The following is a 14,519-nucleotide window of genomic DNA, read 5'->3' as shown; positions in this document are numbered from 1 at the left end:
GGCCAGTTTTTGTTTACTTTTGTGCTTGAAGCTCTCTCACATGACTTCAGAACTAGATTCCCATGGGATGTGCTGTATGCTGATGACTTGGTGTTGAATCATGGAGAATGAGGGGATAGTGGAGGAAAGATTTTGGAAGTGGAGGGACTGAATGGAACATAAAGGTTTGAGAGTCAACATGGATAAAACAAAAGTGATATCTAGGGCAGGTGGTAGTGCTGTCATAACATGAGTATGGACATGAGCAGTTTGCCACATGCGTGTGGGAAATAACTGCAATTTGTGTAGTGTTTGTGATAGTGGGTGTACGAAAGATGTAGTGGAACTAGAGGTAGGCTGCAAAATAAGGCCGATTTTGAGTGTGGGGTACGTCAGGGAGAGCACAGAAGGAGAGACGCAGGAGAGGATTAATCTTGCTGGAGTCTCTCTTGAGTGTGTGGAGGAGTTTGTTATTTAGCAAACATGATATGTGTGCGAGGTGGGGCTGGAACCAGCTCAGTAGCAAGAGTGGCATGAGAGGTGGTTGGCAGAAGTTTAAGTTGTTGCCTCTCCTGATACTGAGAGGGTTCTCCCTCCGTGCTAAGGGGTCCTTGTAAGCAGCATGTGTTAGAAGTGTAATGTAGTACAATAGTGAGACTCGGCCAGTAAAGGTGGAGGATATTTAAAGGCTCAAACATATGCAGATGAGAATGATCAGATGGATGTGCAGTGCATCCTTAACTGACAGGCCTGGGGGGTAGGGAAGGTTAGGATTACAAAGGAAGAGTTGAAAGAAAGGATGATCCTTGAATGCATTAATGATATGATAAGTGGTAGACTGAGATGGTTTGGGGATGTAGAGAGGATGGAAGATGACAACTGGGTGAGGAGGGTGAGGGGTATGAATGTTGAGGGTAGAGGTGAAGAGACACACCAACTTGGGATGAGGGCATAATGTGCCCGAAGGGAAAAGGAACTAAACAGAGAGGCTGCCATAGATCACGTAGCATGGAGAGCCGCCATTAGATGTTGAACACCAAGACATGCATGCATGTTAATACCTTTAGATATGAAATAAAACAAATGCATAATCTACTATGTCACTGAAGTGCATATAATGAACTCATCTTGGTAAGTAAGGTGCTTGCAGACATCTGAATACATTCAACAAAATTTTCTATGGTTGCTACAGATGAAAAGCATTAAGTGAAAGTTTCTGGTGATTAAGACTTCACAGCAGTTATATTAAAATATTGTTACACTGCCTTTACTGTATAAACTTTACAATAATCATCATCATCGTATCATCATCACCCTGACCTCCTTTCCCACCCTAGGGCAGGGTGAGGAGTAGCAACATCCAGACTGCCTAAGTTTGCCCAATCCAATGGGCCTCACTTCCATTCACTCATCCTTCAAGCCCCCGGAATCCTGGTTCTACCTGATACAGTACATCAAAAACTTTCACCACATTCCGTAGCTTCACATAAACGTATCCGAGTGAGTCAATCCGGATGCTGTCACAGTAAAAGGGGTGCCAAATCCCTGATCATACAATTCTTCTCACAACATTCATCCAGCCAGCTTGAACTCTTGTCAGTTCCCTAGCCTCACCGACTTCCATACCTCTCTTCCTCACACATTCATCCAACATATGAATGGAGGGATTTACATTAAAACAGATATAAATTTTAGAACCTGTACATTTTTAAAAATATGAATTCACTGCAAACTATCCAAACTTTTACCTACAATCAACAATGAGAGAATGGGACAACAATCAATGCTTGAAGATATTCATCATTATCCATCATCCAATCCTACATTGCCCCATGAGGAGAGTAGGAGCCCAGGACTAGGCAGTTGGTCCCAACATTTAAAATGAGAGTGACCAGCCTCACTCATCCCTGAGTGGCATTACATGAGCAATCAACCCCAACCACCCCTTGGATATAAACCTTCACCGGCTCAATCCAACTGGAGCGCAATAATTATCCACTAAACCACCAGGCACCAAAATTTGGTTATATGGTTACCACCCAGCGTAGTAAATGGTCTCCTGGTGCACAGGAAACCATTTGACTTGTCACTCAGTGTAGAGTCACCCACAGGCTGAAGGAAGTGAAAAGAATGAAGGAAAGAAAGACAGAAGAGGAAGTGTAAAGTCACCCATAGGCAGAAGGACAAGGAGAGAATGAAGGAAAGTAAGACAGAAGAGAATGGAAGGAAAGAAGGATGGAGAGGGAAGGGCAGACACCCGAGAGCAGCACTACATCGAGTGAGTGGATGGTGAGCGTCCCCACCTACTAACAATATTTTTTCTTCTTTAAGGCTGCTTCTAACATGAGTGTGTCTTAGTACAGTATTTTTATTTTTTATTTATTTACTTATTTTTTTTTACAATACTGAACTGTATTGTACTTGGACAGAGCTCCTCCCAAAATAAATTAAATCTGAAACTGAAAGCAGATCCCAGCACATTTCACTGCCTATTCATAATGTACGTCAACCTCCTTCCCCAATATCCTGGCTATTTTTCAGTTTTATATTACAGTTGCTCTATGGTGCCTTGACTTTTTTACAGGGTGGTTCTTCACACTGATCTGGATCCCTCACCAACAAGTCCCATGGTAGCTGAAGGCTGACACGCATCATGGCTTTGTTAGGAGCTACCTGCCTAACAAAACTGACTTCGTTCACATGTTTCTGCAGTCCACCAAATTCACTTTTACCTTTGTTCTCATTTTTTATGACTTCTTGAGTGGATACATCTTTTTGAGGTGGTTCATCTTCTTGATAATGAACTTTTACTTCTGTATTATTGGGAGCATCTTCTGCACTACTAACTATAGAGTCTTCTGTGATCAAGTCTAGCTCTTTACTGTCTAAGTAACCCAGCTGCTCAGCCACCATACCTACTGCAATGTCTTCATTTTCCTCCTTGGTAAACATGTACACATGAACAAGAGGCAGGGTTGGGTTGTGAGGGAGATGGTCAGTATTATGATACAGACCAATAAATGAGGGCAAGAACTCCACTGCCATGGCTGGAAGGTTCATTGTTACATGCACTTTGCCACAAAAAGAAGGATCTTTCCACTTTTCAAGGAGATCTTTCTTGAGTACTGTCTTGATAAATTCATGTCCATCAAGGTTAAAACATTGTACTCTTTCTTTGACTTTGTTTATAGAACAGTTCTGTACCAAGGCTTCGTAAGATGATGGATTGAGGTCATTTGCAAGGACATAACACTTCTTCTTTCCAGCTGGGATGGCAAATGGACCAATCCCAGCCATGACGTCATACAAAACGTCTCCGTGTTTAAGCTTCTTCACTATTCGCTCGTGTTCAGTAGATAGTCGAGGGTTCCAGTAGACTTTAGCAAAGTCCATGGTAAATGTACAGCCAGCCTCTCTTACCATTACATTAGTATCTCCAGTCCCAGCCAACACTTCCATCTGAAAATTCCTGTAGGTGGATTCAATGTTCTTGGCTTTGTTGATCACAAGAGAAATATTTCTAATTTTATCCAGATATACCTGTCCAATCAAAGATTTGTAAGGCACCATGTGGTCACGAAGGTTGACATGCAAGATGTGACCAATAATAGAATAGCTATGTGCACCCTCTTGATTTTCTGGTAGTACAGCTTTGAGTATTTCCATAGCTTTCCAGTTCTCATACTGCAAAGTAATTTCCTTGTACTCAAATACTGCATCATCACTACCATAAGCTAATAAAAACTCATCCTTAATATCCTCATACTTACTTACTAACAATGGATTTAGCAACAAGACCTTTTTCTCAAGATCAACTTCACACTGAACAGGTTTTATATTTTCTAGTTTCAACATGTATTTCTTCAGGCACTTAACTGCACACTGCACACGACTGCTTTTAACAATAACATAGGGGATCATGACTTTTTTTTGGAAAGCCTCTCTGTCCAGTTCAGTCATACCCCTGACTGTTGGCGGAGGCAAAAGAAGACTCGCATCCATGATCTGCATGAGTTTGTGCAGAGGAACCCTATCACGCAACAAAGTCTGAATTTTCCTATCCTCTGTCTTTTTAGCAGCTGGTAAACAAGTGTGGATATAAATACATTTCATAAAGGACTGTGGCATATGAAATACTGAGTTCAAGGTACTTAGCTTAAAGGAATATTTGCAGAATTTCTGTAGCTTGAGTGTGATGTGGTATGAATTCTGCATGCACCTGAAAAGCAGAATATAGTTACTTTATACCTTTTGCCTATTACATACAGTACACATGTATTAAGAGAAACTTCATGATAACAGTGCCAGTAGCTATAAAAAATAAAAATAATTATAATAATAATAATCTGACCTAAAAATTTCAGTCTTCAAAATTAAAATGCTGTCATGAGTTAAAACAAAGATCCTCATGAAAAATCACAATTTTCTGAGTACCATATACAATGCAGGATCTGAACCTATACATAGCAAACTGATGGACTGTACAGATGGTAAACTGACCATTCAACCATAAGGCATATTCACTGGCCACGCGGGCTAGTTATTGTTTTATACACTTTCTTCCAAAAGCCTATGCAATGAAGACACCACTAATGAAGTACATGAGTCAAGATCTCAACTTCATAAAACACCCACACCCAGCATCCACAATCCCATCCCTGACCCCAGTGTACAGGGATTGTTGCCACTGTGGCCCCCACAGTCATCAGAACTAGTAGACTGCAGGCTAAGGTGCCCATCTGCAGTCCATCATCCTTTTTTAGAAGACAGAGAGGATGTGGTGCCACCACATGAGTGTCCCTCTCCAACACCAATGTAATGGGAAAGTGGAAATGTCTGCATGACTCATACCATGCACAACTATCAACGGGGGCTGCTCACTGATCTTCAGCCACAAGGCATGATTACTGTCCAAGTAAGTTGGTTCTTGCTTTATAAACTCCAAATTATTACAGTGTACAAGTGTGACAAGAATTTATTATTTACCATGACCAAAAAAAAACCTGAAATGTTGGCATACAGAATTATGGCAAAGGAAAGTCAGATAACATGACGTGGCTAGCTGACATATACCAGCATTTTTATACAGCAATACAAAAATGCATGACAGATGCTCTTTCAACTTTATGTCCTTCATTCTTTCATCTTCCTTCTGCCCATGGGTGACTCTGCATTGAGTGACATGCTAAATGGTTTCCTGCACATCAGGAAACCATTTACTACACTGGGTGGTAACCATGTAACCAAATTATGGCCCCAGGTGGTTTAGTGAGTAATTACAGCGTTCCAATCGAATTGAGCCAGTGCAGGTTTAAATCCAAGGGATGGTTAGTGTTTATTGATCACGTAATGCCACTCAGGGATGAGTGAGGCTGGTCATTCTCACCTTGAATGTCGGGTCCAACTTGCCTAGCCTTGGGCTTTTACGCTCCTTGTGAGGCAACATAGGATTGGATGATGGATGGATGGATGGATGGCAGATGTGTGAGTATGAAGAAAATTACCTGGAATGACAGAAGAGCTAAAAACTGAACACTGACATTACAGTCTTTCTATCTCAGCTATAGTCAAATGCTTCCTTGATTCACAATTAGCACTGGAGCTCAGGGCAAGGCTGTGTCATCACGTGATAAATTCCACTTCCCCTTGAATGTAAACCCTTATGGGTCACATTTGGCTGGAGAGCCTTACCCCACGAGACCACACAGGATCCACTTGGTTGTGATTACTATCCAACAAAGTAAATGGTTTCCTGGGATACAAGATACCATTAGGGAAGCCATGAAAAGGAAAAGAAAACCGAATGTCGGAGCTAGTAAAGGACTATGAGAAGGAGTGTTTGTACTGCCATTACAGTAAGAAGAGTTACTTTGCACAAAAGCTGCATAATTAACTAAAGAACTGATAACTCCTAGCCAAACAACTACAGCAAGAAAAGTGTTTATGGGATGAGAAGCTGATTTAGTGTTTTTTAAATTAAAATAAAGTACCAAGTGATAATCTAAAGTTTAAGGACTAAACAAGCTCATAGTCACCATTTAATTATGACCAAAAATATCATATGTTACAAAATTTTCCCCTGCCAAGAGCATACTACTTTGGATAAGGTAATATATATATAAATATATATTACTTATAAGTGCATCTACAAAATTAAAAAATTATCTGAGGTGTCTGACATGTTCTAAATGCCCAAAATCTGATCAAATTGGACGTAGGTGAAAACTATCTTTGACCTGGTGTGACCTCTAACCTTTACTTGAGTGAGTCGATGAGAGAACAGTGAGTCTGGGAAAAAAAAGGTGACTATACTAGGTCTGTCCAGAAAGTATCCAACCTTTGGCTTTATTAAAATAACTAGTTAACCTGTTGAGCTAGGTCACTAATCCCTCTTAACGTAAGCCCCTTCTGACTTGACATACATAGCCCAGCATTCTTTCCACTGCCTAAAACATTTTTCAAAGTCAGTTTTCGGTATCTCCTGCTGGTGCTTCATTGCATCTGTTATGATCTCTTCTCTAGGATGAACATTGCTTATGACATGCTGGAGTGTGCAAATCGCAATCCAGACTTTCTGAAGGCTGTTAGTACTGTATGTGAGACCTGGGTGTATGGGTATGACCCAGAAACCAAAGCACATTTGTCCAAGTAGATGCAGGCAAGGCCACACCAGCCAAAAACAAGCACGACAGGTCCGCAGCAAGGTAATATGCACTCACATGTTGACAGTTTCTCTCAACCATCTAGGTGTTGTGCATCACGAATACACACCAAAAGATCAGACTGTCAACAGACATTACTACCTCAATGTCATCTGTCGTCTTTGTGATGCAGTTCAATGGAAGAGACCAGACCTTGGAAAGCGGCGAGTTGGATGCTGCACCATGATAACGTCCCTGCCCATTCTTCTTAACTGGTTCATGAATTTTTGGCCAAGCACAACATTCTACAGGTTCGGCAGGCTCCCTACTCACCAGACATGGCTCCGTGTGATTTTTGGTTATTCCCCAAGCTCAAAACTTCGGTGAAGGGTTCCCGATTTGAGATGAGAAAAGAGATCATGACGGATGAGACAAAGCAACTGCAGGAGTTACCGAAAACCAACTTCTGCAAAATGTTTCAGGTAGTGGAAAGAAAACTGGAATATAGGTGTCAAGTCAGAAGGGGCCTACTTTGAGGGGGATTAGTGTCCTAGCTCAACGGGTTAGCTATTTATTTTTTTTTTAGCCTAAGGTCGGATACTTTCTGGACAGACCTCGTAGATCAATCACTTTAACTAGTCAAAGATTTTTCTTCTTTTGAAGCTTATATCCTTTAAGTCAATAGTAATATCAGACAAGTCTACAGCTCTGCTCCTAAACATTGCACTTCTTCATGACTAGCACCATATTCTAGGGTTGATCTCATTACAACTTGGCATTCAAGATGGAGAGATCGCAACTTTAGGCCAAGTTAGAGACAGTATAGTGTTATGAAGAGTTTGATATTAAGAAACAAAGGGCTGAGCATGCAAGTTGCGAAAGGACTGCATGAAGGTATAGCAGCGACACATTAACATATGGAAAAGAGATTTTAATATGGCACAATGACAAGAGCAAAAGCAATGAATGGGGACTATTAAGAAATGTGCAAATTTATGTGCAATGCTAAGATTAATAAAATGTTTTGCACAGTTATTCAAATAAAGATAAAAGAGAGTATGTCTAGACTCTATGGCCTTTAAAAGAAAATGGATATGGATAAGGTGGGGAAAAGAGCATATATGAGTGAGTTTGAAGGCAAGAGAGGACATGGTGAGCCAACATGAACTGACATGTATATGGCGAATAAGTAGGTGTAAAAGCAACATACGGAAGTAGAGGAAGTAAGGCATTGACAAGGGACTAAGCCGATATGACTGGGTGGAACACACGAACATACAAAAATTCACATGACAAGGGTTGGCACTATTATTTTAAATTTAACGAATTTTTTTTTTTCCCCCTTTAAGTTACAATGTGGCATACTTATTCCTAGCACTTTATACAGAATGTCTTACAGTGTTTTGAAGAAAGATTCATTTACGTATTCACCAATAATCATTGTGATTACAATATTTCTTTTTCTTGTGCAACAAAACTATTACCATGATGTATCTGGTGTTAATGGAAATACATTCATGTCTATCTAGGGATAATATAACTATGATGCACAAGCAATTGTGCCAAATACATCATACTTACAATAACATACTGCTGTAACAATTTCATTACACCTCAACACTCTGGCAAGTTGAAATGGAATCTAGCTGCTATAGTAGGTGCAAATTTCTCTGCAGGGTTGCTTTTACAAGTCCCATAAATCTGTCAGATTAAAAAAAGCATTAGATATTCAACACAGACCAGTTCTGTGGTTCATGAAAACAATACACCATAGTGAATGAAAACTCTTAACATCATCAACAACCGAGACTTTGATTTCTTACATTAAATCTACAATTAGGCAAGTTTGCTCAAATGGAAACTTATCAAGTTTCCTGTACTTTAATATTACATTCATGCTTCTTTCTTGTTACTAGTAGTTAGCTACTGCTTTTTCATCCATAGCTATGACGTTTCAAGACTGTATCTTTTGGAATATGACAAATGATCTTCTTCAAAAAATGCTATTCAGTTCACTTTAAATTCTTTTGTACATACCACAGTCCTGTGGATTCTCTGAACATATCAACTTAATTTCAAGTACATGGCATTTCTTTTTAAACTGTAATCTCAACTATAGCACAAATCCTTTCTACACCTCTTTCATCCACACCCAACCTATCACTCTTTTTTCATTTTTAATGCAAAGAAGGAAGAAACAAAGGTTAAAGGCCTGCAAAGTTGTTCTTTCCAAGAGAAGAGAAAAAAAGAAAGCCAAATTCAAGATCCATTCATTTTAAGTCATTAAGACACATTGCACTGAAAATACTGGGGTACATAAGCAGAAGGAAAGACTGACTGAGGAGGACAGTTTGAGTTGACCTATTGCATAAATGAATGACTGAGTGCACTAGTTAACTAATGCATCAGAGTTGGACAGAAATGGGGTGAGAGTGTGCTGACAAATGGGTGCTATGCACCTGCTGTAAATGGTGGAGGGATGCAAGCAGGGCAGATAGCAGAAGAGCTGTGGCCACTAAAGTAATGGTAGTAAAGAGATAAAGATGCAAAACTGCAGTGAAGAGAAACAAGCTAAAGGATATCAGTGAAAGGAGGCAAGCTGATGAGATGAAGAGCCTGACTCCACCCTGTTTAGAAGAGCTGTAGCTAGCAGTATGTGGGAAGCTTCCCATACAGACAAGTTGTACTCTATACAGTGGTAAATGGGTAAAGAAAGCATGGAGTAGGCTTAGCACACCAAATCTTTTAGAAGAGGATTTTTGCATAGGAGGTACCACAATATCAACTTTTCATGATGGGTCTCAGATAAAAGAAGCCCCAAGACGAGGAGATGGCAAAAGACAAAGCAGTGTGTTGTTCTTTTACTACCCTAAGCACAGTATAGCTACAAGTACCATATACTTTACTATACTAATACTGTACAAATATATCCTACATAGTCCAGAAGCTGCTAGAATATATATCCATATCTATCTATTTATCTACAGTAAAACCCCAAACGGGATTGAGGCGTCTGGCAATAGATAGATAGACAGAAAACCTCTAAAATTCATCATCTTTCAAGTCAGAAACCTCAACAACTCGGGAAGGCTCCAAATTATTCATTTAAAAAATCAAAATTCAAAAATTCCCAAAAATGCACACATGAGAGGAAGAGAGTCGGCAAAAATTCCCCCAACTCGGCAAGATGCCGAGTTGTACAGTAATGCTAAGTGTTTAGTGTTTAGTTCCCCAGTGTTGTATAGTACAAGTGATAAGTACATTACAGTAATGGCCTTTATAGTGTTAATTGTGCATTATATAGTGTACAGTGTCAAGTACAGTACAGTAAAGGCGTGCCCATAAGTGATCTTGAGCCCCCCTAACACCTCCAAAAACTACCATAAGTCCTCCTCCATGCCTGGAATACACCCTACAACTGCATGGAATCATGGTAAGGCAGCTTGAAGTGTCTGTTGTAAAAACTTTAATTTTTTTTCCATTTTCTCCTTTTTGGTGTGTGTGTGTGCTGGGGGGGGGGAACTTAATGTTCATCCCTACAACTCGGCAAATAGGCTAACTCGGCAAGGCTTGCACATGTTTTATGCCGAGCTGTAGAGGTTTTACTGTATATCTATATCTATCTATCTATATAATATACATAGACAGATAGATAGATATATACACACACATACTGTATGTATATATATATATATATATATATATATATATATATCTATATCTATATACCACACTCCGACACTACACAGTCATGTTTCTGGTACCAGTATCAGCATTCTTATTTCTATAGTAAGGCATGAATTATCAAGTAAGAGAGATCAAAACTAATACAGGTACCAGTGGATTAGTTATTGTATGAGTACAGTACTGTACTGGTATATTCACTTCACCTCAACCCCCTTCACTCCACACCAGACATGACATTATCAAGAGAACCAAGAACTCTACAGGCACAGGGCTGGATGGCATCAGCAAACTGTAACTGAAACATTCAGGACCACAAGGCATTTAGGCCCTCACATATATCAGCAACTACTCATATAAACACTGTAGCATTCCAAGTAATTGAAAACATGGAACAATCATCACTTGAGACCGTACATATTTAAAGAGACTTGACAACTATGCTTTGGGTCCATCACAGATATGGCATTGCTTCCACAAATGCCAAACTTTGTTTGAATAACAAAAAACTTGACATTTATCCTTACCATTTACATTTTTACTTTTGAACATCTGCCAACATTAATTTTAAAAATGCTTATTGGCTAAATGATGTCTTTATATTATCATCTATCAAAATGGAATGTGTAGTTAGTATTCTTAATCACACCATTTTATGATTTTAGGAACAAAAAATTCTTTACTTGTTTTGTCTCATTTTTTAAAATTATATCCTTGTGCAGATCATTAAACTTATGCACATTGGTAAATTTTGAGTAGAGTAAATTTAATCAAGAAGTCAATGCAAAATTATTCAAGAAGTCAATAATTAAGTCATTATAGCGATCTGGCAACTACATTCCAGTGATGGGCACTAAATACTGTATACTACAACATTCTTTGTCTGACTCTGCCTGCTCCATCTCACATTTCACCATTCTCAACTGCATGCTGATTCACCACCAAGCACAATTGCAAAATCTATCTACTGTATCTATCTATCTATGGCCAGATACCATAATCCCATCAGGGGTGGCCATTTGACTTTGAATTACTTGTTTTATGGGGTGGAACACTAACCCTCTGCCAAACTACTTGTTGACACGTAGGGAACACACATGGGTTTGGTTTTATGGTTACCACCCAGCGTTGTAAATGGTTTCCCAGCTTACCAGAAACCATTAGGCTTGTCACTGAATGTACTGCAGCCTGAAAAGGAAAGAGGAGTTATAAAAAGTGGCAAGAAAGATGGGTGGAACAAAAAGAGATGAGGGAAGACACAGAAAACGAGCGACAAAGGTGAAGGAAGAAGTAGGTAGCACTACATCAAGTGAGTGGATGATGACTGCCACCACCTACCACCATCAAAAATGCAAATGAACTGGGAATAATAAAATGCTTTCAAGGCAGTAGGACAACAAATAAATATGGTATCTGGTAATGACTAGGAGCACAACAATCCCACAAACTAATTCCCATTGTTTCCCTGTGAGCTTTTATTTGGTCTGGCTTTCATTTGACTCAATTTTTATTTAATTACTACTTGTCTGCTAACCAGTACAGTATTGATGAAGAGAAAAAGCAGAAAATAGCATCTATTAAGAAAGTATACTATTGTAAAGTAACTCACCTTGTTCAGCAGTCACCATACTGGCTCATAAACTTTTGCAGAGTTCATTGGCTAAAGGCAATAAAATATAAATTGCAGCCCATAATTGACAAAACTTCTATATTTAGGCTAATAAATCATTGTCAATACTGCTACTTATACAGCAGATTTTGACATACTGTATTATGGAGCAAAAAGTCCGAGACTGACCCCGGGTGAGAGACACATCATAAAGCTCAATTCATCAGTCAATCAGAAATCAGCAGCACTGTTGCATTTCTTACCATCTATATGGTCTCTAACGATCACTTTACTTAAATCAAACAAAGAACCAACACCCCCTTCTCTGTACAGAGTCATAACAATGTTATTCAGCACACCATACAAAATAATTAAATGCCTTATTTTCAACAAAGCCACTCCCACATTCCCCTTGCTCCTTCACAGCACAGATCCAGAGCAATGCACACAACAGACACCTTACTGACTAATCTCACACAACAAGCATCAGATGACATCATCCCTGCGACACCTACACAAAGCACACTTTTCACAACAAGAGATATATACTGTATTAGTAAAGCTTTCATTGCTATCCCCTGACACAAACTAGCACCAAAATATTCAAAACAATATGGGGTAAAACACCAAATGCCGGCATACTAACTACTTGTCTTTTACACAGGCACATGTTACATTCCAGAGCAAGTCATCACAAATACAAACTCTCCCTAATGGAGTTCCACAGGGCTCCATGCTCTCACCCACACTCTTAAGCCTAAACATGCATAATATTCCCACACCCCAGCCACCCCAAAATATTTCCTCATATGCAGATAACATCACCATAACAACCACACATCACACTGCAGACACAGTCTGCACACTGCAACAGGACAACCTCAACACGCTGCAGACTTAGGTTGAGGACGACAGGCTGATGATCGCCTCAGCTAAATCAACAAACACACTCATCACCAGCAGTAAACATGAACATTGGTACTCTTCCCACATCACATTTAACAATGTATGTGTGCATGGAATGCACAAAGGACTTGGTAATGTGTACATGGAATGTAAGAGGAGCGAATGATGAGGTGAAAGAGAGAGAGATTGTCCAGGTGCTTGAGGATGCGAAAGTGGATGTATGTGGAATAACTGAAACAAAATGGAGAGGAGAAAGTGTGAGAGAATGGGAGTATGGATGGGGTATATGTGCAGGAGTAGATGAGAATGAGAGGGCAAAGGAAGGAGTGTGTATAGTTGTGAGTAAAAGATGGAAGAAGAGCATAAGACAGTATGGATCAGTTGGGTCAAGGATTGTGTGGGTAAAGTTGAAAGTTGGAATACAAATGTGGGCGATTGTGTGTGTGTATGCGCCAACGCAAGATCGTGCTAGAAGAGTGAGAGAAGAGTTCTGGACAAATGTGGAAGTGTGCATGGAAAAGTTTGGAAGGAATGAGAGAGTGTTTTTGATCGGTGATATGAATGGTAAAGTTGGTAATGTGAAGGTGGATGGAATAGTTGGTGAGTGGGGTGTGCCTGCTGAGATAGATGAGAATGGGAGTGCGTTAGTGGACATCTGTGCTGGGAGGGGTTGGTAATAGCCAATACCCTCTTCAGGCATAAAATGATCCACAGGTATACATGGCGAGTGATGAGAAGGGTGGGTGGTGAACTGAATGAAAGGAAGGCAATGATTGATTATGTGTGTGTGGATGAAAGGATGCGAAGATGTATATTGGATGCAAGAGTTTATAGAGGTTGGGGGAGTGGCCTTTCTGACCACTACTTGGTGGTGGCCAGAATTAGGATGCAAGTAAGATGGAGGAATAGAAGAAGGGAAAGACGAGAGGAAGGAGTAGTTGCAAGGAGAGTGGAAAGGTTACAAGAGGATGAGAAAAAGGCAGAGTATAAGAGAGAAGTGGAGGAACGATTGGGCAAATATGAATTGGAGCAGATGGGAGGCGTGGAAGGTGTGTGTAAGATATTTACAGAAGAAATATGTGCAGCATGTGATGTGGTGTGTGGAAGGAAGAGAAGACGGAGGGGGGTGCAAGGAACAGCGTGGTGGACTGAAGAGGTGAAACAGGCTGTGGCACAAAAGAAGAAAGCATACAATGAATGGATGAGAAATAGGGGCGTGGAAGAAGTTGAGAGGCAGAAGAGAGAGTTATATGTGGAAAGGAAGAGAGAGGTGAAAAGATTAGTAAGAGAGAGTAAGAAGAGAGTGGATCAGGAATTTGGAAGGAATTTGAGTGTAAAGTGGAGGGACTGTAAGAAAATGTTCTGGAGAGAAGTGAAAAGAGTAAGACAGGGTGGAAGTGACGTTAGCAGGGGAGTGAAAGATAAACATGGTAGATTACTAGTGGAGAAGGGAGAAAAAGTGAGCAGATGGAGAGAACACTTTAAGGAATTGTTGAACGTAGAGGATGGAAGTAATGCGAGTATAAGTGGCTGGGGAATGGCTGGGAGAAGGAGGGAGGTGAGAAGACAGGTAGAAATCAGTAGGATAGAGGTTGTGGAAGCAATGAAGAAAGTTAAATCGGGGAAAGCCCCAGGAATTGATGGAGTGTGTGGTGAGATGCTGAAGCATGGGGGAGAGATAGTAGTAGAATGGATGTGGA

General features: G+C 40.1%; 1 protein-coding gene across 3 annotated transcripts; it reads right to left on the bottom strand.

The window, feature by feature from the left end:
- Positions 1 to 1,162: 1,162 nt before the first annotated feature.
- LOC145414959 (tRNA (guanine(37)-N(1))-methyltransferase) lies at positions 1,163 to 8,317 on the bottom strand. Of its 3 annotated transcripts, XM_080284369.1 has the most exons (3): positions 8,202 to 8,317; positions 2,823 to 4,198; positions 1,163 to 2,792 (listed from the first exon to the last, which is right to left on the bottom strand). In XM_080284369.1, the coding sequence occupies exons 1-3, from the start codon at positions 8,207 to 8,209 to the stop codon at positions 2,539 to 2,541; spliced, it is 1,638 nt and encodes a 545-aa protein (XP_080140495.1). In that variant the 5' UTR covers positions 8,210 to 8,317; the 3' UTR covers positions 1,163 to 2,538. The 3 variants fall into 3 exon arrangements, with proteins under 3 accessions (XP_080140495.1, XP_080140493.1, XP_080140494.1); XM_080284367.1 differs by having other exon boundaries at positions 1,163 to 4,198; XM_080284368.1 differs by lacking the exon at positions 8,202 to 8,317 and adding an exon at positions 6,954 to 6,972 and having other exon boundaries at positions 1,163 to 4,198.
- Between the last annotated feature and the right edge of the window lie 6,202 nt (positions 8,318 to 14,519).

Source organism: Coenobita brevimanus, chromosome 101 (genome assembly GCF_032717465.1).
Source record: "Coenobita brevimanus isolate Jiangsu-jjx chromosome 101, ASM3271746v2, whole genome shotgun sequence".
Lineage (NCBI taxonomy): Eukaryota > Metazoa > Arthropoda > Malacostraca > Decapoda > Coenobitidae > Coenobita > Coenobita brevimanus.
This window is presented reverse-complemented; position numbering and strand designations above follow the sequence as displayed.